The 24,797-nt window shown below is 34.0% G+C and overlaps 1 protein-coding gene across 2 annotated transcripts in view; it reads left to right on the top strand.

Annotated features, from left to right (window-relative positions):
* The window catches only part of LOC148616448 (irregular chiasm C-roughest protein-like), an 84,134-nt gene that overhangs the window by 36,792 nt on the left and 22,545 nt on the right, over positions 1-24,797 (top strand). Inside the window, exon 12 of one of the 2 annotated variants that reach the window (XM_088583497.1) lies at positions 2,219-2,257. The exons of the other annotated variant lie outside the window; for it this stretch is intronic. Coding sequence (XP_088439623.1) covers positions 2,219-2,257 — 39 coding nt within the window. The remainder of the gene's footprint in view (positions 1-2,218; positions 2,258-24,797) is intronic. 2 annotated transcript variants of the gene reach the window in all.

The following is a 24,797-nucleotide window of genomic DNA, read 5'->3' as shown; positions in this document are numbered from 1 at the left end:
ATAAAAGACCACGACTATTTTATTTTGGGTCCGATTTTGACGATTTAATTTTATTGTAATCCTTGTGGAAATCCCTGCTTGCTCTCATCAATCAGATTTCAGGTATCTCTAATGGTTTTCAAGGAAAAAAGGGGTCAAATGAGACACATCCCCAAAAAAATCAACTGTTTTAGTCTTGGGGTTATTTTGATAATTTAAATTAATTTTCAAAGTTTGTGCTATACATTCTTCATACTAGATGTTGTGTCCATAATGAACTATAAGTTGCTATGCTTAAGAGTGTCAAAAACTAATATTGTATCCACAATTGCCCTAATTGTTCAGGCGGTTATATGATGCTGTGCTGTAGGAAGCTCTTTATTTTCTAAATGCCTTATGTGATTTTTTGTATATAGTTGTATATTGATGAGTTACAGATCAAATTCCAGTTTTTTTTTTTATTATTTTTTTTTAGCCCATGAACTTTTTATATGATCACAAAAAATGTGTCTGTGTGCGTCATCTTCCATTTCATCATAAGTGCAGTCTGTACTCACCTAGTTTTCGTCCAATAACTTGAGTATCGGTTGATCTTTAAAAATTGTAAAAACAAGGTTCCAAACCACAAAAGAAAGGTTTGTAATGTTTTGGGGGTAATGGTTCCAGCTGTTTTAGAATCAGGGACCAAAAGGGCCAAAAACAAGCATTTCATAGGATTTAACTATGTAACTCGAGTAAAAGTGTAGGAACATCTTAACCATAATGGTTAGACTTTGATTGATTTTAGGGTAAAGACTTGAACTTTTTAAAAAATAAGTGGCCAAAAAAACAAAAGGGCAGAAACATGGATTTTCCTACAATTACTTAGTATTATTAAATGAATCCTTTGAAATTTGATGGAAAGGTGCCATACCTCAAAAAGAAGACTTGGATTGCTTTTTTAGGTTGTGACTTGAGTAGAGTAAGAATAAGGGGCCAGAAACAAATATTTCTTTTCTGATTTCTTGACCATAGCTTGTTTATTTCTGGTCTGATTTTGAATTTTTTAGATTAAATTCCTCATGTCCTCAAAATCATTTACAGCATTTTTTTTAATATTTCGAAATCTTTTATAGTTTTCAAATAACAAGCAGCCAAAGGAGGCCAACCCCAAAAGATCATCTTTTTTTATTTTTTTGTGCAGTTTTAGAGATTTTTAAAAATAGATTCATCATGAAAATCTCTGCCTGCAGTTTTCAGTAAGGTTTCAGATATTTCTTTTAGTTTTTGAGTTATAATGGGCTAAAGTAGACCACGCCCCAAATTAACTGTATCATTAACTATTTTTAGATAATGAGGCACTAATTGATCCATGAATGCACCCTGAAGCAGACCTTTGCACTTGAATTGAATTTTAAAATATTTTGCAATATTATGCTAAAATGAGTTTTTGTGTCCATAATGAACTGTAATCCCTATGTTTAGTGTGTCATAAACTAATATTGTGTTCACACTTGTCTCAAGTGAAAATAGTTGAGTTGAAATGGCTACGGTTGTATCATTTTGCACTTGGCAAAGTTTTTTTTTCCTAACGCCTTGAGATGTCGAAGCGTATTTTGGATACTGGTGCATATTGATGAGTTATAGATTAAGCATAAGTATTGTTCTAGTTTATTGATTTTTGATGGAAATGTGACCCTTGAACTTCTTGTTCATTTTTGTTTGGAGACTTTTTTTCTAAATGTTTTTAAATATTGATCTGATGTTTGGCATGAAGGTTGATATTGATGAGTTACAAAGGTCGAGTTCTGTTTTGCTTTGTTGATGTTTTTGTGGGGTACTACTTGTACTGCAGACAGGGGCATCTATGTTAAGCTGACACATCTAGTTAATGATGTATTTACGGTAATAGTTCTTATTATAAATCTTGAAAATTTGTTCCTATTTTTTGCATTGGTAAAGGTATCAGTGAGGAATGTAGAAACATTTTGTTCTGTCCTTTAAACATCCATAATCATGTTTTATCCATTGTTCTACAACTACTACATCCTTGAGGTAAAAGCTTTGAAGAGATTTTGACAAATCATAAAACACTTAGTTCTTAGAAATCATTTACTAGGACCAGTCAATATCACAGGCTGCGATTTTTCCTTTGGATTCCTCATGAATACACCCTCTCAGATGTCTTTTTCTCTAATGGTTGTGGATTTCCTTAAAAATCTGGTTGTCTAACAACTTCTTCTATTTACTATTACTATAGGAAAAAAGTTGCAAGAAAACAAGAAGCAGAAATCTAAAGGTATGATTACTTTTCATAAATATATCCATTATTAAATTTACAATATATATGATTGACACCCCCAATGATATATAATTTTTACAAAGTTTGGGGGTAAATAGGAATCACCCTGTCTGTCTGCCTGCCATTTGTCCATATTTCATGTATGCTCAACTCCTAAACTGCTCAAGGGATTTTGAAAAAACTTTATACGAAATTTGGGCATCACATGTAGACATACATGAAGGAATATTGTAACTGTCAGGGGACTCTAAAAGGAAATAATCCAATGTAAGTTTTTTTTACCTGTAAAAACCCTGTAAGTGCAACTTTTCATAAACTGTTCAAAGGATTTAGATGAAAAATTACAGGAAGGATTTGCGACATATCCAGATGTGCATGAATGAATATATAGTTAATGTCAATAAAAGTAAACCTTGAAAGTGCCACTCCTAAACTGCTCAGTGGGAGAAAGTTGAACTTGCAGGTTATTATTTAACTTGAAACAACGTTTAAATATCAAAATGATTTCTTTAAATTTGAAACAAAACAATAGTGTTCAAAGTTATCACAATGCAAAAATTTATCAATTGAAAATGGATAAACATGGAACCTAAGTTATTCAGCCAATCAAAAAACATATTATAAACCGAATCAAAATATTTTCAGTCGAGCATAAATAACTAGATGTTGGATAGCATGAAAACCTTAAATGGTTAAATTCTATTTATATACATAGCCATGATAGACTGATTTTTCTATTTTGAAGATCTCCTTGTATTTCTAAAGATGAAGAACAGCAATAAAATTTTCAAATCGAAAGAAAAATAAATAGCAGTGTCATGACTCCAGAACCTAAAAAAAATCTGTATAAGTAAGACCGAATGACAATCATGATAAATAACTGTAAAGCTTGATCATCAACCAAATTTGACAATCTCCAGATACTGGAAAGCATATTTACAGCATGCATACAGACAGATGGACAGACTAACGGATACATGTATATACCATAATGCAATGCATCAAATTTTGATGGTCATATAAAAATTTTATGTCTAGAACAATTCATCTATTAAATCAGTTATTGTAAACTTTCGAAAACAGAGTTTTCATCTAAATCTGCCAGAACAGCCATCAAGTCATCATCATTCTGAATACTCTGTCCCTTAGAAATAGCTCTGTTACCAAGCCTTGAGAAAAATGAAGTTATCTGAGAAACAGACAGATAGTCCCTCCCAAAAAAAAAAAGATGATTTCCAGAATCATTTGTTGCAGTGTTATTTTCATGCCACTGTTTTCTCCACTTTCAAATTTAGATCTTAAAAATGCTTTAACATGCTCTGGGAATCGTTTTCTTGTCTTTACCGACTTTAGAGCCCATCCTTTAGAAACTGAAGATACGCCTTCTTGATGTTGAGCATTTCCTATTGATTGCAATACTTTGGCCAATTTCTTTTAATCGGATCATCAGTTGATTCATGCTGACGCTGTGTTTTCATTTCATGGATGCCAATAATTATATGTTCTTCTAGCTGTGTTGAAGACAGCAGTACACCCATCTTCAGTGCATAAAAGTTTATTCTTTGATGTGTTCTCAGCATGTTCTGTACCCAACTCTGTTCTTTTTTGAAGAACCTTTCCATTCGTGGACTTGTGGAATAGAAAAGTCATTCAGGAGGACAAACCCTGTTTCAAGTTGTGTGGTACTAGTGAGAGAAACTAGATTTGAGGTCATCCCTGTCATTCCATAATTTTGGCGTACAGTCATTCCTTCAATGTGGAAATCAAATTCATTTAAAGTGGTGTTAACCTTCATTCATGTGGCCAAACAAAACTTGCTTTGATGTATCAATTTGGCCAACACACACCTGACAACCAACTACACCTGAAAAAGTACCAAATATTTAAGAAAAAAATAGTTTTGTAAAAAGTTAAATTTAAAGTCTAAGTAGCAGTCGTTCTGAAAATCAGACAGGAGGTGGTCCATGCATCTAAAAAAAACCACCGAATTAAGTTTTATTTCTTGTTCAAAAACAGTTACCGATCACATGACGAGTCTTAATTTTTTATTTGGTTGCTGCAATTTTGAGACAAAAATAACATAAATACATAAAATTGATACTTTGCAAGAGTTATCGCTCTTAATTCGGTTGATTGCATTCACCATACCCCATTTTATCCATTAGTCTTTTCTGATAATAAAAAATACTTTAATGGTACCAGACAAGTAGGATTTTAGAGCAATGGTAAATAGCATCCTAGGCCATTTGACAAGTATATAATGTTTTATATAAAAAAGTACCAAAAGTATAATAGTTATAAATATCATTTTTAACATACCTTTTTCATAATCAATTGCTGTTTTCATATCACCTGCAGTTAAAATATTATGTCCTGCTGCAACATACGTCTTCATTCTTGTTCTCATGTGAGCAATCTTTGCATCACAATAGGATTTCCCACTCCGTGCCTCTGAATAGCAATAATTCTTAATGTGAATGTCTTAAAATATATATTATAATGTAAGGGTATGTTGAACAGTAATTGACTATTGTCATAAATTTGTCAGATTTGCAATTTGGAGATAACGGTATTGTATTTGAAGATCTGGAGCCATCAATCGTGGATTTGATGGTCACAAATATTACAGGTACATTGTGTTACGAGAAACATAGAAATTTTTGTCATAATTTCAATGATTCATATCCTAGACCAGTAGTAGGTTGAGCATTATAAAACATTTTGCCTTTTTTTTTATAAAACAGTGTTATTATTATTATTATTATTATTATTATAGTTTGAACCTGAATATAAAATAATGAGAGTTCGTTTCCAATTCTAGTAATGATTTAACAAGAATTGTTCTCAAATTTTTTTAAGGCTCTAATCATCTTAAATGCATTTATATATATATATTGTAAGAGGCATGTTTGTAACTGTTCTTTCACTAATTCCTGGAATAGTTAATAGTTTATAAAATGACATTGAAGCAAGTTAAAACTTAGTTTGAGCATTATTTCTACTAAAATTGAGGTCATTCAACATAACAATCCCTCTTAGCACGCCCATTTGTTCGTCCATTTAGTGGAAATCTCTGTTGTTACTATTTACTATTGAAACATAGTAATATTAAGTCTGTGTTGACATGTAGTAAATAAGCATCAGCGGCACATTAACAATTTATTATACAGGTACATATACCGAGTCCCTTCTAATTAAATACAGGTAAATAATAATACTATGTAAGGAAAGACATCTTTCACCTCTCATGCTCCCGTGGTACTTGCTTTTCTCTGACACTAATATCCACAAGTTCATTCAATTTGAATAAAATCTATCTCAGTATTTCAACGAAATTACTATTTCAACAAAGAATAGGTTGTACACCATAGAAACAACCCGCTCAAACCCCAGATGACTAGGATGACCTTATTTTGCTTTTTACAAGTTTAAACACACACAACTGAAACGAGTATGGTTTTTAGCGTGTACATTGTGATGCATGTAACTCTTAAAATTTTGCAACCACTTGTCTACCTTTTACTAGATTAAAAGTGAGACGTCAGATATCAAATAAATAACCGCGGAAGCGTATAAGCTTCAGTTAATCTCTTTATTTTTTATGTGTGTTATTACGCTAAGTTTTGAATAAGCATCGCGTAATACTTATAACATATCTAACAAAAACTATTCCAAGCACATTATTTTCGGTGCAAACAGTGTCGATTTACTTTGTTTTAGACGTAACACTTGTTCACAGCAGGGTCTGATTGATTGGCAAGTCATGTTCTTCCTTTCTGTCAAAGGACGTTAAACCATAATCAGTCATTTGTAAAACGTTTGCAGATTGTTTTTTTTTATAAATATGAAGTGCTGGGTGTGTCCGTCCCTCCGTTTCTTCCGTTACTCTGGATGGGGGTGATGAAAACTATTATTTTTTTTAAATGATCATACCATTTTTGAGCAATAGTAGTATTATGATTTCTCTGACAAGGGCCAGGCCAGTTGAAAGGTATAGTACAAATCGTGTAAATAGCGTAATAATTTAGTTTTGTATTTTGATTTTTCGTATATGAACTCAGTAGTATAAGGATGAACGTCACATACAAGTATCTAGTCGATTGTTTTCCCGAATGCACTCAGGACTCCTGAGCAGTGTTTCGACACACCGATTCAGGTTAGTTTCAAGAAATGTTTTGCTCACTCTCTACCCTATCCAAGAGAGCGCCCTACAACATAGTAACAAAATCAAATGATAAGGAAATAGTGACTCTTTCTATTTAATAGTAGTATTAACAATTTGCAAGTTTATTCTGCTTTGAATAATGAAACACAACTTTACACTCAGACCATTTATTCCTTTTTTTAATAAACAAAAAAAACAAACAAAAACAAAACAAAACAAAACAAAAAAAAAAAAAAAAGAAGAAAAACAAACAAAACCAAATACCACAATACTGTACTGTCAATACTGTTTTACTCCCTATGGACATCAAAGACTGGGAAAATGGCATGGATTATTTGCACGTGCCTGATATACATTTTCAAACGCCACCCGACAAGACATATTTGAATCATTTTCCGCTTATCCGTCCTTCCGTTTATCCCAATATTTCACCATAGTTACGTCTATTATCAATGGTTGACACGATTTTAATATTTTATGTATTTAGATTGGACACGTTTGGTTTCTAGTTTTAACTTTGCTGAGGAAAAAAATGGTCAACAACTTCATTTTAACGAGATTTTTGGTAGATGCTATTTTCTCAAGCTACCCAGCGTTTTATACTTCATTGTACATGTAGCTAAACATATTCTAAGGAATTAGATTAAATAAGAAAACAATATATCTTGGCATTTTTATTGTTTTCTTTTATTTTTTGTAGAGAAAGGTACGTTGATCAATATAATATCATAGTATCAGATTAATTAATTGACTTGGCGTTAATTCAAGTCGTTGACACGTTTGTTTATTACATGCATTCCGGGTAATCCTGATAAACGCAAGTGCAACCCCAGGGTGTGCTCCACAGTAATGATTAATACAGGTACTGCCTTCCGTTCTAAATAACACATTTTTTTTACATTAAAATATAAGACAAGGATGTTTCTCACATATTATTTTCACCTTTAAATTTATACCCTTCGCATTTTTCTTAGAAAAAAACAACAAACAGATAAAGAGAACTAATGGCCAAATTTGTACTTATATACTAGTAGTCAATGATTTGTATAGTAGACTGAAACGACCATGATATAGTATAATTATATGTTCCGGATTTTGTTACACCTATTAATTTCGAAGAATTTTTTATACAAATTGTTACAGACTATTACAGGTCTAATAAAATTGTTAAAATCTGTCCCGATTTGTAACAAGCTACGACAGTGCACAACAGATCAAAAGAATATTGTCATCGCCTTTCATGACCTGTAACGGGGCAATACATTTTATAATAGATCAACACAAATTGTCATTACCTATTATGATCTGTTAAAAATCAGGACAGTTCATAATAGACTACCCTAAAATTGCAATTACCTATCACGACCTCTTAAAGTGAGAGACAGTGCATAATAGGCGTAGGAAATATTGTCGCCGACTATCATGAACAGCTACAATTCGGTACAGTTCATTATAGTCGAGGAAATATTGTCAACGCCTATAATGATCAATAACAGTCTATCACAGGAATATACAATACAGGTAAGGACTATCTTTTCCTGTCTTCGACTGTTTAAGTAATAGACAGTTCATAATAGTGGGAGGGTAAGGACTGTTATATACTGCTATGACCTGCACTTATTTTAGTTCATAGTAGGTGCATGCTGTTGTTGTCAGCTAACTCAGACAATCACATTTGGTTTCTAGACAGTTACTTGGGTAGAAGTGTGTAGATCTTTAATTATAACTAAAGGTGCCATACCACAAAGAGAAGGCTTGGATTAACCTTAGGTTCTCACTTGAACTGCTTAGGGGTCAAAAAGTGCCCTAAAATGAGTATTTGTATTTTGTCTGTACCATACTTTCGCTGTAAGTTAATTGATCTCTTTTTAATTATACCACAAGGTGTGGTACTACAAAAGAAAATGTGTAATTGATTATAACGGTTGGGATTTAAATGTGGAAAAATGTAAGAATTTTCATAATTTTAGTACAATAACTTGATTAAAAGTGAATGGATGTCTCTGAAATTGTACCACAAATTGCCATGTCCTCAAAGAAAGTCTATAAACGGTCTTATTGCAAGTATTTAAGGTATTCAGGGTAAAATATTATCCTGTGTCATAATTTAATTACGATCAAAATTATATATGAAGCTTGAATTTTGTGTCCATATTGCCCTAACAATTCAGGAGGTGTATCTAGTATTTTATTGAAGGGTTTTTTGTCCACCCCTTTTGTAAATAAGGTACTAAAAAGGGGTAATATGTATTATCATAAGAATTCAGAGGGAACTTTAATGTTAATCCAATTTTGATTATTCTGATTTCAATATGTTCCATTTTATTTTTTCCATTAGACTTCTCTTTTTCGGCTTTGGAGTTACAAGGGGACAAAATTGGACCAAGCCCCATAAAGCAACGTCATCACTTGGCGTCTGTCGTCATTATTGTCGTCGTTTGTTAACAGTTTTTCAAAAATTTTTTCCTCTGAAACAAGGATCGGTTCAGGTACTGTATCTAGCATAAAACTCATCTGGGGAATTTTGATCCGTCAAAAAACTTGGCTGCCGTTACTTAAACTAGAACATAGGGGTCAGACAGTATATTTTTGCATATATCTCCAAAATCGTTAGGTTTACCTAAATTATGACGTGCGTAAAAGTGTTCAGCATGATGAGATCTATCTGCAGTCAAATTAACATTTTGATCCATTAAGCCATGTTGGAGTTATTGCCCTTTTTCAACGTTTTTTGCTATTTTTAATATTATTTCTTTCCAAAATCTTCTCCATTGACACTACTTGTTTAGCCAAATTCTATTAATATCTGAAATAAGCCTTATTATTAGGACTACAAAAGCCTTCCGGGATAAAAGTTGTCAGACGACTCCATGTAAGAGTTATTGCCCTTGAAAGGGGAACAGTGATGTTTTTTTTACTGTTTTTAGCCAAAATCTTGAAAACTGTAATAGGTAGAAAGAAAGATAGAAAGAAACTTTCAAGTCCTACCAAAGTCTTCTCATTATTCAAACATTTCATGGTGATTATATACATTTTGAAGATTTACACCATATATTAAAGAGACATTTTATGATTTTTTCCTACATTTTTAGCATGCTGAACCCAGCCTTTTTTTAACAGTAGATTCTATTATTAGGAAATTGCATGTGGAAATTTATAATCCACGCAGTAGTTTTGTTTTTAATGCTTAGTGTTAACATACATATTGAAGACACTTATGTGCTTACAAATTTATGACAGTGACGCAAGAATAGACGTGTTTTGGTCTTTTGATTAAGGCAAAGGTATTTGGTGAACACTCTAAAATCATAACTAAAACATCTTTTAACTTACATGTGCTATATTATGTCCAAACGTCTTGCTGTGCTTATAATAGATGACAAGTCACTATGTTTAAGTGTGTCAAATAGTAATATTGTGTCAACATCTGCCCTTAGTGAACAGAGTTCAACATGCTGTGGTCCTATCATGTGGCCCCATAAAGCTCTTCATTGGTTTCTGAGGGGCAGTCATTTACCTTTTAGAAAAGAGGGATTTTTTCAATGAATTATAACAAACCTTTACTTTGATAGGGCTTATCATAGGCTTTAACCCTAACATAATCAAAGATAAAGAACAAGGCCATAAAGCAACTTACATAATTCCCAAATGGATAAAATAAGATATGATGATTAGTTTATTATTTGTTTGGTTCAGACTTCTTTTCTGTGTACTTTGGAATGTGATGTTGTACATGTGTCTTCAAAAGAGCACTCGAAAAAATCCTGCAGTTGATCTTTCACAGTTCTAATTTTAAATAGGGGAACACCAGCTTGCTGTCAATATGACAGTTTTGTAACTGAAATATACATTTAGACATATTTGAGCAATCTATCTCAGTTTTATATACATGAGCTGATGTGGGTAAGTAAATGTTCAATGATGCAGAACTGAAATTAACATTGCTTTTTAAACTCGCTTTAATCCTAGATGAATCATCAGTGAACTCACCTCAATAAGATCCACCCATAGTAGAGAAAAAAATCCACGACTTCTTCTTTGCCTCCCTGCCAAAACTTGAGGAGTTCTTGTTTTCACCCTCCAGGATGGATACACCAAACCTGTTCAGTATGCCAAATAAAATATGTAAGAAAAGATAACATACACATTTAGACTAAAGACCACAGTTTAATAACATTGGCACTTAAGTCATACAAAGTACAGAATTATTAAGAACTTGCAGAAGAATAAAAAAAAATAGCAGGCTGTAGTACTCCACAAATTAGCCCAAACCTGGTAGGGTCAGGTAGGGGGACATCCGATTGGACAGGGTTGTTTTTTTAACCAAAAGAAGTCCATCTTATCCAAAAAAAAGGACTACTTGTGTGCTTAAATGTCTGCTTATATCAAAAGATTGTATCAAGGGGGCAAACAAGTTAGAGTTAATGATGGAAAAGGTTATTTATAAATAAAAGTCTTAGGGGAAATTTTGTAAAAATGAAGCAGACATGGAAACTTTGTGCGTACAATATATCATATTTTCAATAAAATTATTTTTCCCTCCTACATGAAGGACTGTTAAATAAAAACCATGATAATCGGATAACCAAAGTAATTTTCTTGAATGAGAAATTAAAATATTTTTGATGAATATTTGTTTATACTGCAAACCACTTGTTTATCGGGCCCAATGTTTAACAGTCAATTCTTCAGTAAAGGTTTTCATTAAATTACCATGGAACAGCAAAGCGGAAAAATTATTCCAATTGGAATAGAACCAATCGTACGTGAATATGCCCCTGGCCTCATGTACTGCAAACATTAGATATTAGCCAAAGAGGTTATGGGGTACCTATCTGAAACGAGTGACTTTCCATTAAAGGATGATAAAAATTAATGTCACCATTTTATATCTAGGACAATATTTTAGACACGCCTTATGCCAATCTTGCTTCGTACGTTTAATACAATTTAAGATTTGTTTAATAAATACTCTTTTGCCTCAAACACTCAATGAGCTCCTGAATCAGGGATGTGGGAAAATGTGTCTCAAATGGTCACTTTCCAAAATCTTTTGCAGATATTAATCCTTGGTTGAAAAATACTCAGTTTCTTTTAAAACAATGAGGAGTGATTGCTTTTTGTAAATTATATTTTTGTTCTGATATGACGACTTATTTTATGACACTATTGCATGCAAATGCTATTTAATCACCACGGGTATGGAATATGGAGGTTTGTTATTCTTTTAAACCCACTAGATTTAACCCACCATTTCATTTGAAATGTCTGTAGCAAGTCAGGACCATTTTGGTAGCTACTCTGGTGATATATCTATTTTGTCAGTATATGTCTGAGCCCACAGAAAAAAAGGAGAACTGATTATAGTTTAGGCTTAGCTGGGCCCGATTTAAAAATCTGCTGCTGTTTTGATGTATCAGAAACAAATCTTTTCCAAGATAATCCAGCTCCAGAATTTCAACATGTATAATAAAATCATTTATGTAAAACAAACGAAATTGAAACTTAATTTAAATATGAATTTAAATAGATTTGCGTGTCCTTCCAAGATAGAATAGAAGACAAATGTCATTGTCTGTATCTGAATCTTTACTGTATGTATGTGGAAGAGTAAAGAAGGGAACTAAGATTTTAGTGGAAAAAAATGTTATCTAGGGACAAAAACCTGAGATGAAAAACAGACAAACATAACAAAGAAAATAAAATAACCAAATCAACATGTACAAAGCAACAAAAGCAAATGAGCAACTCCGACTGCACTAATGACTGGGAGCATTGACCAGGTGCATCAGTAGGGTAAGCATCCTCTGCTTTGCTAGAAACACCTGACGAGTTGCTCATAAAAAGTCAAGTTTGGGGTAGACGACTAAGGAAAGGAATTTTATGACACATTTAACAAACATGAGCTCATGGTGTAGAAGATACACCCCAACAATTCACGAGTTCACAACGATGACTAGATATGGAAAACAGATATACACAACAAAAAACAAAGTAACTAAAATCATACATACAAAGTAACAAAAGTAAATGAGCAACTCAGACTCCACTAAAAAACTGGGAGCATGGCCCAGGTGCACCGGTAGGGTAAGCGTCCTCTGCTTTTCTAGAAACACACGCCGAGTTGCTCATAAAAAGTCAAGTCCGGGGTAGACAAACGAGGGAAGGAAAACTATGACCCGTTGAATAAATCAGTTTTCATGGTGCTGATGGATACATCATAACGATCCACGAGTTCATGATGACGACCATAAAACTTCTGTAGTGATGACTTCAATCTTGTAGCAACATAACCCAGTTCCAGAAGCCTATTTGTTGGCGTTCTAGCGCGATACAAAAAGTCTGCGTAGTTTCGGCAAGCTCTGGCATAACGTATGAGTTTTGATATGAACACTCCATACGCAGGAGCCGAAGTGATGTTGCCACAGATGACAGAAAAGTTGACAATTCTGAATGAAAAGTCATCACGTTTGTCGTAAAGTTTGGTCAATAGTTTTCCTTTACCATCGATTTCTAAGTGTAGGTCAAGATACGAGGCTGACTTCACAGTGTCTGTAGTATCCTTTATCTCAAGTTTTTATGAGCAACTCGGCGTGTGTTTCTAGAAAAGCAGAGGACGCTTACCCTACCGATGCACCTGGTCCATGCTCCCAGTTTTTTAGTGGCGTCCGAGTTGCTCATTTACTTTTGTTACTTTGTATGTGTGATCTTAGTTACTTTATGTTCTTTGTTTTGAATGTCAGTTTTCCTTGTCTGGTCTTTGTCCCTGGATTACATTCTTTTGATTGCCGCTATAACCTTGGTTCCCTTGATTACTCTTTGTTGACAGTGGGAGAAATGATCGTTTTTCTTCATCTTGACTTTTCACACAAACTGGTTTAAAGAGTCTGTTGAAACCAATATCCAAATTGATGGCAACAAGTCTGTATAATGATGAGGTTGGGTCAGAAACAGAAGTGTCAAGACTTGTTTTGTAAAGGGAGTGTAGTAGAGTGAGAGGTATAGAATAAAGTTTGGTTCTAATGTGATGAAGTCCAAGAGGTTTTTGTATGAAAGGAAGGAGACTATCTATGGAGACATCATGTAACTTAGGTGACGTATAGTGGCGATGGCCATGACTCATTTCCCGTCTTGGATTTTTGTCAAATAAATTCTTCACATTTATGCTATTGTTATATTGGCTTGAAAGGTTTCCTATACTTTTGATGTTGTCATTGCATCCGTAAGGTATCGCAGTACCTAGTCTGCGTATCCAGTACTCCTCTCCCTACGATAGTTTTCACTTGGAACGGGACTGTTCGTAGGATGGTAATTTTTTTTCTAAAATACGAACTTTTATGGAAAGGATTGAATGATCTTGTTTTATTAAAGTGTTGATAAACTGTCGGGAATTTGGTGGTGTTTATTCCCGAACGATGACCGCACATTCTTTTATTTAATCATTCTTGCGTTTCTCCGACATATATTAAACCACACAAGTTGCATTCTAATCCATATATTAAGTTTGTTGATTTAGTGCGGTGCAAAAAAGTAGTGTAGTTACAGCAAGCTCTGGCATAACATGAGTTGTGATATGAAATCTGGTGCTGAAGGGGCGTTGCCGCAGATGAAAGGAAAATTGATAGTACAGAATGAAAAGTCGTATTGTTGGTCAGTAGTTGTTCCTTACCATTAAACTCTAAGTGTAGGTCAAGATATGAGGCTGACTTCACATGTAGTATCCTTTATCTCAAGTTCTTTGATAAAATATCCCTAGCCGTTGAGAGTCAGTTCATGAGCATTCTACCATAACAGCCATATAAATTGTTGAGTCCGACGCAAGTTCTTTGCTCAGTAATTTAGTTGTGAACCTTATTTATTTCTGAACATCTGCGTGCTTGAAGATCTTGGAGGTGTGGCGAGATGACGCTTTGTATGTGTTTTGGTTCTCCTATATAGAATCCGAAATGCTAATTCAAAATCTGTTGCAGCTATCTTCTATAATTATATATAAAAATATTTTGAAATGTTAAAGCAAGCCATTTTTATACCCCTGCTTAAAAAGCTGGAGGTGTATAGTGATCATGGTGTCTGTCCGTCCGTTCGTTAATCCCCCGTTCAAATCCACAACTCTTCTGAAACCACTTAATGGAATTTGATGAAACTTTCTTATATTATTTATTACAGGATGTTATTGTGCACCTCCTATTTTGTCTTTCCGTCTGAATAACTTTTGGGGTCTCCTGACGAAAAATGTGAACACTGTCATTTGTTTTTCAATCTGAATGCTTAAATCACTTTTGGGGTATCCTATATGGTTTCAGGGAGGGAAGTGAGGGGTTTCACCAAGTGATCTTTGCTCACAGTTTTCCCAGTAAATATAAATTTCTATATTTGAAGATGTTAATGATAAAAAATAAGGCTTTTTCAGCATATGGTCTTGTTAATAGTAATTTTTAACTTTCGGATATTTTTCCATGCAGATTAGAGATACAACCTCCAAAGAATCGTTCCCCAATCGGATTTGTGTCCTTTCGCTCAAAGCTTACCTTTTTTGTATTCCGAAATAGTGTTGCCAAGAGTGATGATATCCTCAGTTTTGCGAACTATTATTATGTTAAGTAAATATCTGAATATTGTAATGTAACACAAGGCAAACATCTTGGGGACACTATGTATGATTTACAGAGTTCAACTATTCACCCAAAGATAAAGCATCCAGAACATGCTGCCTTACAATCCAAGCATATTGTCAATAAAAAAATTGAGATCTCCGTTAAAAGAATCTTAGCTTCATTAAGAATATAACATACTGAAAAGACTAAAATCATCCGTAGCTGATGATCTGCACGTTTTAATCTATCTAAAGTGTATACTAAATTGAAAGAAATAACTGACCTGGCCATAAGCCATTCAACTTTTTGCTATCACTTACCCCCTTTCCCCCCCCCGCCGACATTAACAACGCTTCGTTTTTATACCATAACTTGAATATCAATTATTTGATCTTAATAAAATTTTGTACAATGGTTCCTAATCCTCAAGTGAAGGTTGGTAGTGATTTATAGGGTTATATCCCCTGCCGTCCTATAATTATTGGGCAAAATGGGGCTAAAAGCAAGCGTTTCATAGAATTTAACTATATAACTCGTATTAAAGGAAAGGAATGTCAAGAATGGTCAGACTGGTGTTGATTTTGGGTTTTAAGACTAATATTTAAGAAATTTGGGGCCAAAAGCATTCATATTCCTGATGTCCAGATTAGAACTTGACTATTAATGACTGGATCCGCAATTACTAAAAAAAAAAACAAAGGGCTCAGACAGCAGTTTTAACGTCTCCACATGTATCTCCAAAATTTATACGCTTAGCCTAATTATGACAGAGGTTAGAGTTCAGCAAAATATTAACTATCTTTGGTCAAATTTTCTTAATCATCTGTAAACATGTGTTGGAATTCGACCCTCTATGAACCTTTTTTTGCTATTTGATGTTATAACTTAAAAATCTTCTCCTCAGAAATTACTCGACAGAAATTGTTCTTCATTCGGATGTACGGTGCAAAATAACCAGTTTTATTTTTGATTTGTGAAAAAAGTTGACTGCTATTTCCAAAATAGAACATAGGGATCAGAAAGCGGTTCATCACATATATCTCCAAAACCTTCAGGTTAAGCCAAATTTTAACTTATGTTAAAGCATAATTAGAAAATAAACGAGGTTATTTACAAAAAAAAAATATGCTTAAGTCACACATTCAAGGATCGCCGTGCCAGGTTAGCTACATATCCAATCCAGCATCATACATGTACATTGCGATCTGTATTAGCCTGAACCTCTACGTAAAGAAACCGAAGTCATTTGTGGTAGATTGCTGTAGTACCGGTACTTGTATATTCTTGACAACTTTAATGCATGCTAAACTTTTACTATGGATCAAACAACCACAGTATATCCATACCAAACCGTATTAGAACGTACTGATTCGTTTTAGTCTGTGGCAAAACGGTGTCAAAACTTGTGCCAATGCGTATATTCTGGCTCGTCCGTACTGCTCTGTAGCGATTTCGTACTTTTCCCGATCAGACCGTACTTACCTGTACTAGACCCTAATTAAACCATACTACACCACTGTGTATCCGCAGTACATAATTGTGATACACATCTTTCCGTATTAAACAGAGTTATATCCGTATCAGACCAATTTAAATCTGTACTAAACCATGTCGTACCGCAACAATCTGTATCAATTAAGTTGCAATTTAGACAATTTCTTAAACAATTCATGCGTGATACACTCCTTGAAACGATCAGGTTTCCGATTTTAATGTTCGTGCATCGTTTATCGTGCGCTTATGCATTGTTTTGCGTTCATTTAAGCGCACGATAGAAGCGTTCGTTTAAACGCACGGTGTGAGCTTTCCTTTAAACGCTCGATAGAAGCGTTCATTTAAACGCACGATGGGAGCGTTTGTTGAAACGCACCATGGCAGTGTTCATTTATTTTTGTACTTGGATTATTTCCATGAATCAACTGTTATTTTTATATTTTTTGCTTTTATTAATTCATATAATTTTGATGATTTTATTTTCTATTTTTTCTTCCTTCATTATTTCTTAATATTATTATTTTCACCGTTCGACTATCGTGGGTTTAAACGCACGATACGAGCGTTCGTTTATCGTACGTTTAAACGCATGCTGGGAGCGTTCGTTTGTCGTGCATTTAAACGATAGGAGCGTTCATTTATCGTTCGTTTTGTCAGCGTTTAGTGTGCGTTTGGGTATCGTGCATGCAGGAAACCTAAACATCTCAAAGAGTTTACATGAAAACCCGTTGATAAACTGTTGTGCGTCCATAATGGATCCGTATCATATTATGGAAAGTGACTTTTCCAGGACCATTCTGAGAATTTTATTCATAGTGGAACAAGCTGTGATCTGTGAATAAGTGATTTAGGCATTGGCTTTGTTGTCCATAGTCGTTGTTAACAATTTTTCAAAACTCTTCTTCTCTGACACTATTGAACCAATTAGAACTTAACTTGGTATGAATGTTCCTTAGGGTATTTTGCCTAAACCTGATGTAGAGATTTTTGATCTGACGAAAACATAGCCACCATTACTAAAAATAGATCATAGTGGTCAGCAGCAATTTTTGCAGAAATCTTTTTCTCTGAAACCGATTAGTGGATTAATATTACCACACTTGGTCATCAAATTTCTTAAGGTATATACTTTCAAAATGTTTCAGTTATGTAGATCAAGCCTGAAACATGGCTGTCGTTGTTATTTTTACACCACAATGGTCGTCACCAACTTTTACGTATATCTCAAAAAACTAGAAGAAATATTTGAAAATGAATGCGACCTTCCTTCTTTAAAGAGTTATTGCCTTTGAAAGACGAAAAATGACAGCCAATATCTTGAAAACTATAATAAATATATAAATAGAAACAAACCTTATAATAATAGTCTTTATGATAAGTCGTACAGAAGTCTAAAAGGGGTCAAAATTGTCAGACGCGTCTTTGTTAAGAGTTATTTCCCTCGAAATGCAAAACTAACAATTTTTGCAGTGTTCGGCCATTATCTTTAAAAGTATAATATATGTATAAAAAAAACTTTCAATTGATCAAATAATTTTTATGACAAGTTGTAATAAATTATTTCAAGTGTATAACAATGTAAGCAAATTAAAATTGTAAATCTACCCTACAAGATTTCACACTAAATTCAGTAATAACCACTTTTCGTATATCTTCCTGGATATTCAGTACCCAAAAATACCTATTCAGTTGGTATCATTTGGTAAATGTTTTATTTATAAACATAGATGTCACAGCGGTACGAGTTCGAGTCCCGCGGAGGGAACGACCAAAAATTTGCATCGCAAATTTGACAGTTCTAACATTGTTGGGAAATTTTCAGACCTTTATATATATATGCCCAGCCGAACTGGATGTTACAACTTAATGAAGCCAACGTGGAAAAGGAGGCAAATAGAAAACGCAAACAAATATGGAAATCTTGGAGAAAATTGCTAAACATAAGAAAGCAATACTTCTGGAATGCCATGAAATGCCAACGATATGTTGAAACTTATAATAATTGGATCGGTTTAGAATCGCCGATCAAAAATATTTGATTAAAGAAATTAAAGGCGAACCATTAGAAGAAACTAAACTCCGATGGAATCTTGCTTTGACAAAATTCCGAACCGATATCTCAATCATCCAAAATAAACATACTCGCTATAAAACAAAATACGAGGAAACCGATTGTGAAATGATGAATGAAATATCTAAAGTTTCTACTGGCGCTATTGCCGATAAAATGAAAGAAATATGAACAAAGGATATTTCTAGAGAAGAGGAAAAGTCCGAGAAATTATGGAAAGATAAAGCCTTATTTCTTGAAAACTATGTGAAATCATATGGTCAAGAATCTCCGAATGACAAACAAAAAATGAAACGAAAGGTAAAAAAAAAAGGTACCAATACTAATAGGCAAAACCGAGGATCCAGGAACACCTCTAGACAAAATAATAGAGGAAACGGAAACGGTCGCCGCGCAGGACGATTCCCAAACTATAATCAGAGAAATGAACAACAAACATTGAGATCATCACGATCAACTCCACAAGGAAGACGACGAGTAAATACTAACTATAGACAAGGTTCTCGTTCTAGATCTCAAAATCGTCAGAAGGACAAACCACTGTATTCCGAAATTTTAAGAAGCGGTAAGCAAACAAAAGAAGTAAGTCCCAGATTTAACCAGAATAAGAACCTTAGAAATAACAAAACACAACAAACTCGATCTCAATACCAAAACTCTACACCAAGAAACCAGGGAAGAATTCATTTTTTAGTGTCGGGCCAACAAACAGCCGACAGGGAGAAATACACGCAAGAAACAATACCGAAAGAGATTCCCGAATAGACCCTAAAACTATTAATTTGTCAAAAAGGCACCTCGACAATGATGAAATTAAGTTACTTTTTAGAGGTCTAAAATTTACACCCACCCTGTCGACAAATACCGAGGAATTGCAAAACTATATTTGTAAATTTTGTCGAAAATTGAGATTAACTGAATACTTTGCGGATAGAGATACAGAAGATGACGATTCGCTGATTCGAAACAAGTCGAATTTTACTCCAAAGAAAAACCGCAACACTCACTTGGAGCAATATATTAATACATTATCTCGATTCCCGTTGCAAGACAATGAAGGTATAAAACAAAATTTATCTCGATTAGAATTAGCTGCTTTGAAGCGACTACAAGCAGATGAATCTATAAGTATTAAAGAAGCCGATAAAGGGGGTGCAATAATAATCATAGATATTGAATATTACAGAAATCTTGCATATAAACTTTTAAATGACATGTCCTTCTACTCGGAAATTCCTAGGAATATAGATAAACGAATAATGGGTCATATTAACAACTTAGTGGGTACCCATAACGAATGCCTAACTAACAAGGAAATAGACTGCCTAACAAACTTCGAGTACAGCACAAGTAATTTCTATGGTTTACCGAAAGTGCATAAATCGAAAGGCCGTTAAGGAACAGAATAATCAATAAGTCCAGGTAAGATCGCCGTCCGACTTAAATCTACGACCGATAATAGCTGAACCCATGTGTCCTACGCATCGTCTCAGTAAAATTATCGATATAATCCTTAAACAACTTTGTCATTTTGTTCCTAGCTATATCCGAGACGATATCGATTTTCTAAATCATCTACCAAGTAATATTGATCCAAAGTCAATACTTGTTAGTTTTGATGTGACCAGCTTATACACAAACATTCCACACGATCTCAGAATTACAGCCGTCCAATACTGGGTTGAAAAACATAGAAATGTTATCCCAGATCGTTTTTCTGTTGATTTTATATTGGATGCAGGAAAATTAATATTAGAAAACTATTCATTTTTCTTTGATGGAAAAAATTATATACAAATTCGTGGAACTGCTATGGGAACCAAGTTTGCACCCACGTATGCAACACTTGTGATGGGATACCTTGAGCAAAAACTATACCAGAAAGTTGAAGACGAATTCAGTCAAAGGTTCGCAAATTATATTGAAAATTCATGGAAACGCTTTCTTGATGATTGTTTTATTATTTGGAACTATTCAGAAGACATGTTGAATAAATTCACGGATATTCTGAAAGAGTAATCAAGAGAACCAAGGTTATAGCGGTAATCAAAAGAATATAATTCAGGGACAAAGACCAGACATGGAAAACAGACATACACAACAAAGAACATAAAGTAACTAAAATCATGCATACAAGGTAACAAAAGTAAATGAGCAGCTCAGACTCCACTAAAAACTGAGAGCATGGACCAGGTGCACCGTCCAATACTGGGTTGAAAAACATAGAAATGTTCCACGAATTTGTTCAAAATGAATTGCTTTCTAATATCACCTCCATAGCTCGATTAAATTTACCCGTGAAATCAGCCGTACAAATTTGTCGTTTTTGGATATTTTAGTGATCAACAATAATGGAACAATTACTACTGACATTTTCTGCAAAAGTACGGACACCCACCAATACCTTGATTTTAGATCCTGTCATCCAACACATACCAAAAGAAATATCCCGTATTGTTTAGCACGCAAGATCTGTGCAGGAGTTACAGATTCCGAAACACGGATCAGCGGTTAGAAGAGTTAACAATATTTTTAAGAAATCAGAAATTCCATTGGTCATAAATCACAACCCGCGCAATACAAATATTTTCCATATAGCTAAATCGAATCTGCCGATAATAGCGAGAAGTGCCTCATTGAAAAGACATATCAATGAAAATTCTTTAATTCAATGTAAAAGACAGCCGAAACAATTAAGAAGACTATTAACAAAAGCTAGATTCGATCCTGATGGTGACAAAGAACAATTTGCAGTGTCAAAATGTAATGATAAACGTTGTAAGACATGTCAATTTTCACCAACGCTAACATGACTTGCGAAACAGAAAACCTGATCTACTGCATACAATGTGGAAATTGCAGCAAAATTTACATTGGCCAAACAGGTGACCATCTATTTGACAGGATGCGTGTGCATAGACAACAAATTAGAGAACCCGCCTACCAATATATACCTCTTAGTGCGCACATAGACACTTGCGCGGCGTTTTTTTTTTTTTTGAATATTTCCCTTTTATAAAATGAAATCCTCCGATGAGGGTCTTCGAAAATTAAAAGAAAAACGTTTTATCGAAAAGTTTAAACCATCGTTGAATGGACAGTAATTCATTCCCTTTTATATAACTATTGTAACGTCACATAAACGTTACCGTTAACAATGTAGTCATATTGTTCACTTGAAGATTGCTACAAGGCATGAAGGTACTAGTGACTAAAATATTGTGATTACTTAGAACTGTCAAATTTGCGATATATATATATATATATATATATATATATATATATATATATATATATATATATATATATATTCTCATTTAAATTTAAATCATTTTTGCGTGTTGTCATTTGTTTAATAATACTCCCTTTTGTTTATAGTTTGCTCTTGTGATTAAGTTTAATAGACCAAGATGGAGAAAACTTGATGACTCAAAACAAAATAAAGAACAAATGGAAAGGAATCCTGTTTGTATTATTCATTTTTCTCAGTTCTATATCGTTTCTTGTTCATATTGGGCTTTGATGAAATTAAATGATGGAGCGAATGAACGTCTTGTCGACCCAGCTGACTCTGGCCATAGATTTTATGCTGCTTGCTAGTGCTTTCCTGAATCATGTTCTAGTGACTGTGATAACCACTGATTTTGTAACAAAAACTGATGGACTGGGGGCTTAGAAAACAGACGCCTTAACATCTTTGAGTGGCTCCGTGAACAAGCGAAGGAAGCGTTTCAAGGAGCAAGATTGTGTATCGTTTTCCCCGGAGTGTATTTTCTGTGAAACAAAAGCAGAAGTCTGTCAGATGAAATGGTTCTTAGTTCAAGGATAGGCTATCCAGGTTCGATTCTATTGGTGAAACTAATGTTTTCAAGGCAGCTGAACAGTAGTTGGACGAAACTTTGTTGACGCAAATAACGGGCTTAGACATGTTTGACTGTGAAGCACCGTACCATAATATATTTCAAAGTAAAAACATTAGTAATCCTGAACGATGGAGGAGTCCATATGAGGAGAGAAGACGACAGCATCAAATTGAATTATGGGCCGTTGAATAAACTTCTTTTATTAATCTTGAGGAAATAATTGAAAATGAAATTTTCTTCAAGAAAGAAATCGTAAAGTTCGGCTACCTTCATGATACATATATTTCAGAGCTAAGCAAGACGAAGTTTAGTAACCAAAATTAAAGAGCTGAAAACTTGCAATTGACACTACTGGAGAAGTGAGGTACCAAATTTTCAGGAATATCTTATTTTTTCTTAGATATTTTATGACCTATTTTCAATGATACTTTTGTTTGAGTTAACTAGGTGTTCTTATCAGTTGTTTTTTGATTTAGAACTAGCTTACATGAACATCGAGTACTCTGTCGAGGTATTTACATCTGGTTGTCATTGTCTGATTTTTAAGGTGTTTATATTCTGTATTGATCTCATTAGTAAAATCCGAATTCGACAATTTTTTTTTGTAGTTGTACTATTTTTATATTTTCCCACCACTGTCCCATGTTAGAAGTTAGGTTGAGCGCTCACTGCATGTTTTATCCCGCCACGTGCTATATATGCCTGTACCAAACATTGAACCTTTAGTTCTGTAGATGTCATTGTTTTTATGTTCATCGTTATTTGTTTTACGTTTTTTGTATAGATTAAGTCGATTTTCGTCATTCATGAATAGTTTCACATCATATATTTTGATGGCCTTTTACAACTTGCTTAATGATATGGGTTTTGCCCATAATAGTGTCCTTGTTAAAATTCAAAATTCCCTTGCTGATTGAAAATGTCCACCATACTCTGTTTCTGATAGGGAAGTTCCTGGTTTTGATTTACAATATGAATTTTCTATGAAAGAAGACATGGTATGATTGATACTTACATTTTTTTCCTTTGTGTCCCAGGAAGTCCCCAGATTAATGAATTTTCAAACTACTCTCGGGGGTGTCCCAGAAAGATTGACAACTATTAATTATTACCTTGTAATTAACAACTTAGTCACCGATTATAAAGCAGTACAAGAGAGTCTCAGATTTTCAGAGGAAGTAGCAAAGATGGTTGGACAATAATGTTGTAACAACGTGTCTGCATTAAAGTTTTTCCTATTTAGAACCGAAAGTTTCGGAAACCACATCATTATAATTGAAATATTTCATATTGTTTGTGCCTATTCGAAAATGATTTGAAAGAAGATAGAAGGGGCTTCCTGAAATTCTTATAGAAGCTGGTATGATAGGATCTGGTTCCTTAAATGGGGTGATTTGTAGAGAAAAGTAACTATAGTAGAGCTATGCATTGTCATTAAACCTTATTAGAGGCTCTTGAAAGAAGAAAAAGGGCAAGGACAGTAAAAAGCCAATTCCTTTTCCTTATGTCTGACTTTGTTTTTTTTCAGTTTTGGGGTGTCGAAATTATGCTCGTTACCTTACATAATTTTCCGTTTTTTTACCCATAGTGAGACATCACATCCTGGTTTAATTGAGCTTTTGACTCAAGGTGCAATTAGCATTGTGGTTGCAAGATCGTTTATCTCTGGTAAGTGTTGGTGTCCTGCGGGTACAACTATAGAAGAAACGTTAAAGCAGCATTCAAAATCGCATAATGGCGCTGGTGTTGGCAGTGCTTGGTTAACTGGGTTGCTTGGGAATCATGAATCTTACCAACAAAATGAGTATAGGCTCTGTTTCTTAAAGGTACATTGAACAGGACTGACATGCTGTACAATAGTTCAGTATGCACCGGTATCTCAAAAAAGCAGAGGTAAAAAACAGTGAGGAATTTGTTTCAACTTTCGTAGAAACTGTAAATATGCTTTCAATAATATATTTAACAATGGTGACACAGATAAATTTGTGTATGTATCATATAGTGTTGTTGCCTATAAAGGCTGCTGAGGAAATAGGCAAATGTGCAAATGTTCCTTTCATAACAGAAAGACGTGAGACCAATTTCAAATCTTTTTCACCCGATTAAGTGCTTATTAAATTATTTCTGAATTGACCAAATTAAACAAACAGAAAAAAACAAAATAAAACAAAACAAAACAATTTAAACAACGAAGAATAAGGTTTTGGAATAAAAACAACAGAGTAACTGGCAAAACGGCCTGCACGAAGTCCAACTGGGACTTTTGGTTGCATTTTAATGCCTTTATTGATTATAGAGTTTTCAAGAATGTATGTTTGAAGAATAAAAAAAATGAAAAAAAAAATGAATT

The sequence above is a fragment of the Perna viridis genome, chromosome 5 (assembly GCF_037379345.1).
Source record: "Perna viridis isolate PV_CMFRI_1.1 ecotype Kerala chromosome 5, ASM3737934v1, whole genome shotgun sequence".
Taxonomy (NCBI): domain Eukaryota; kingdom Metazoa; phylum Mollusca; class Bivalvia; order Mytilida; family Mytilidae; genus Perna; species Perna viridis.
The sequence above is the reverse complement of the archived record's forward strand: the minus strand, read 5'-3'. Positions and strand labels throughout refer to the sequence as shown.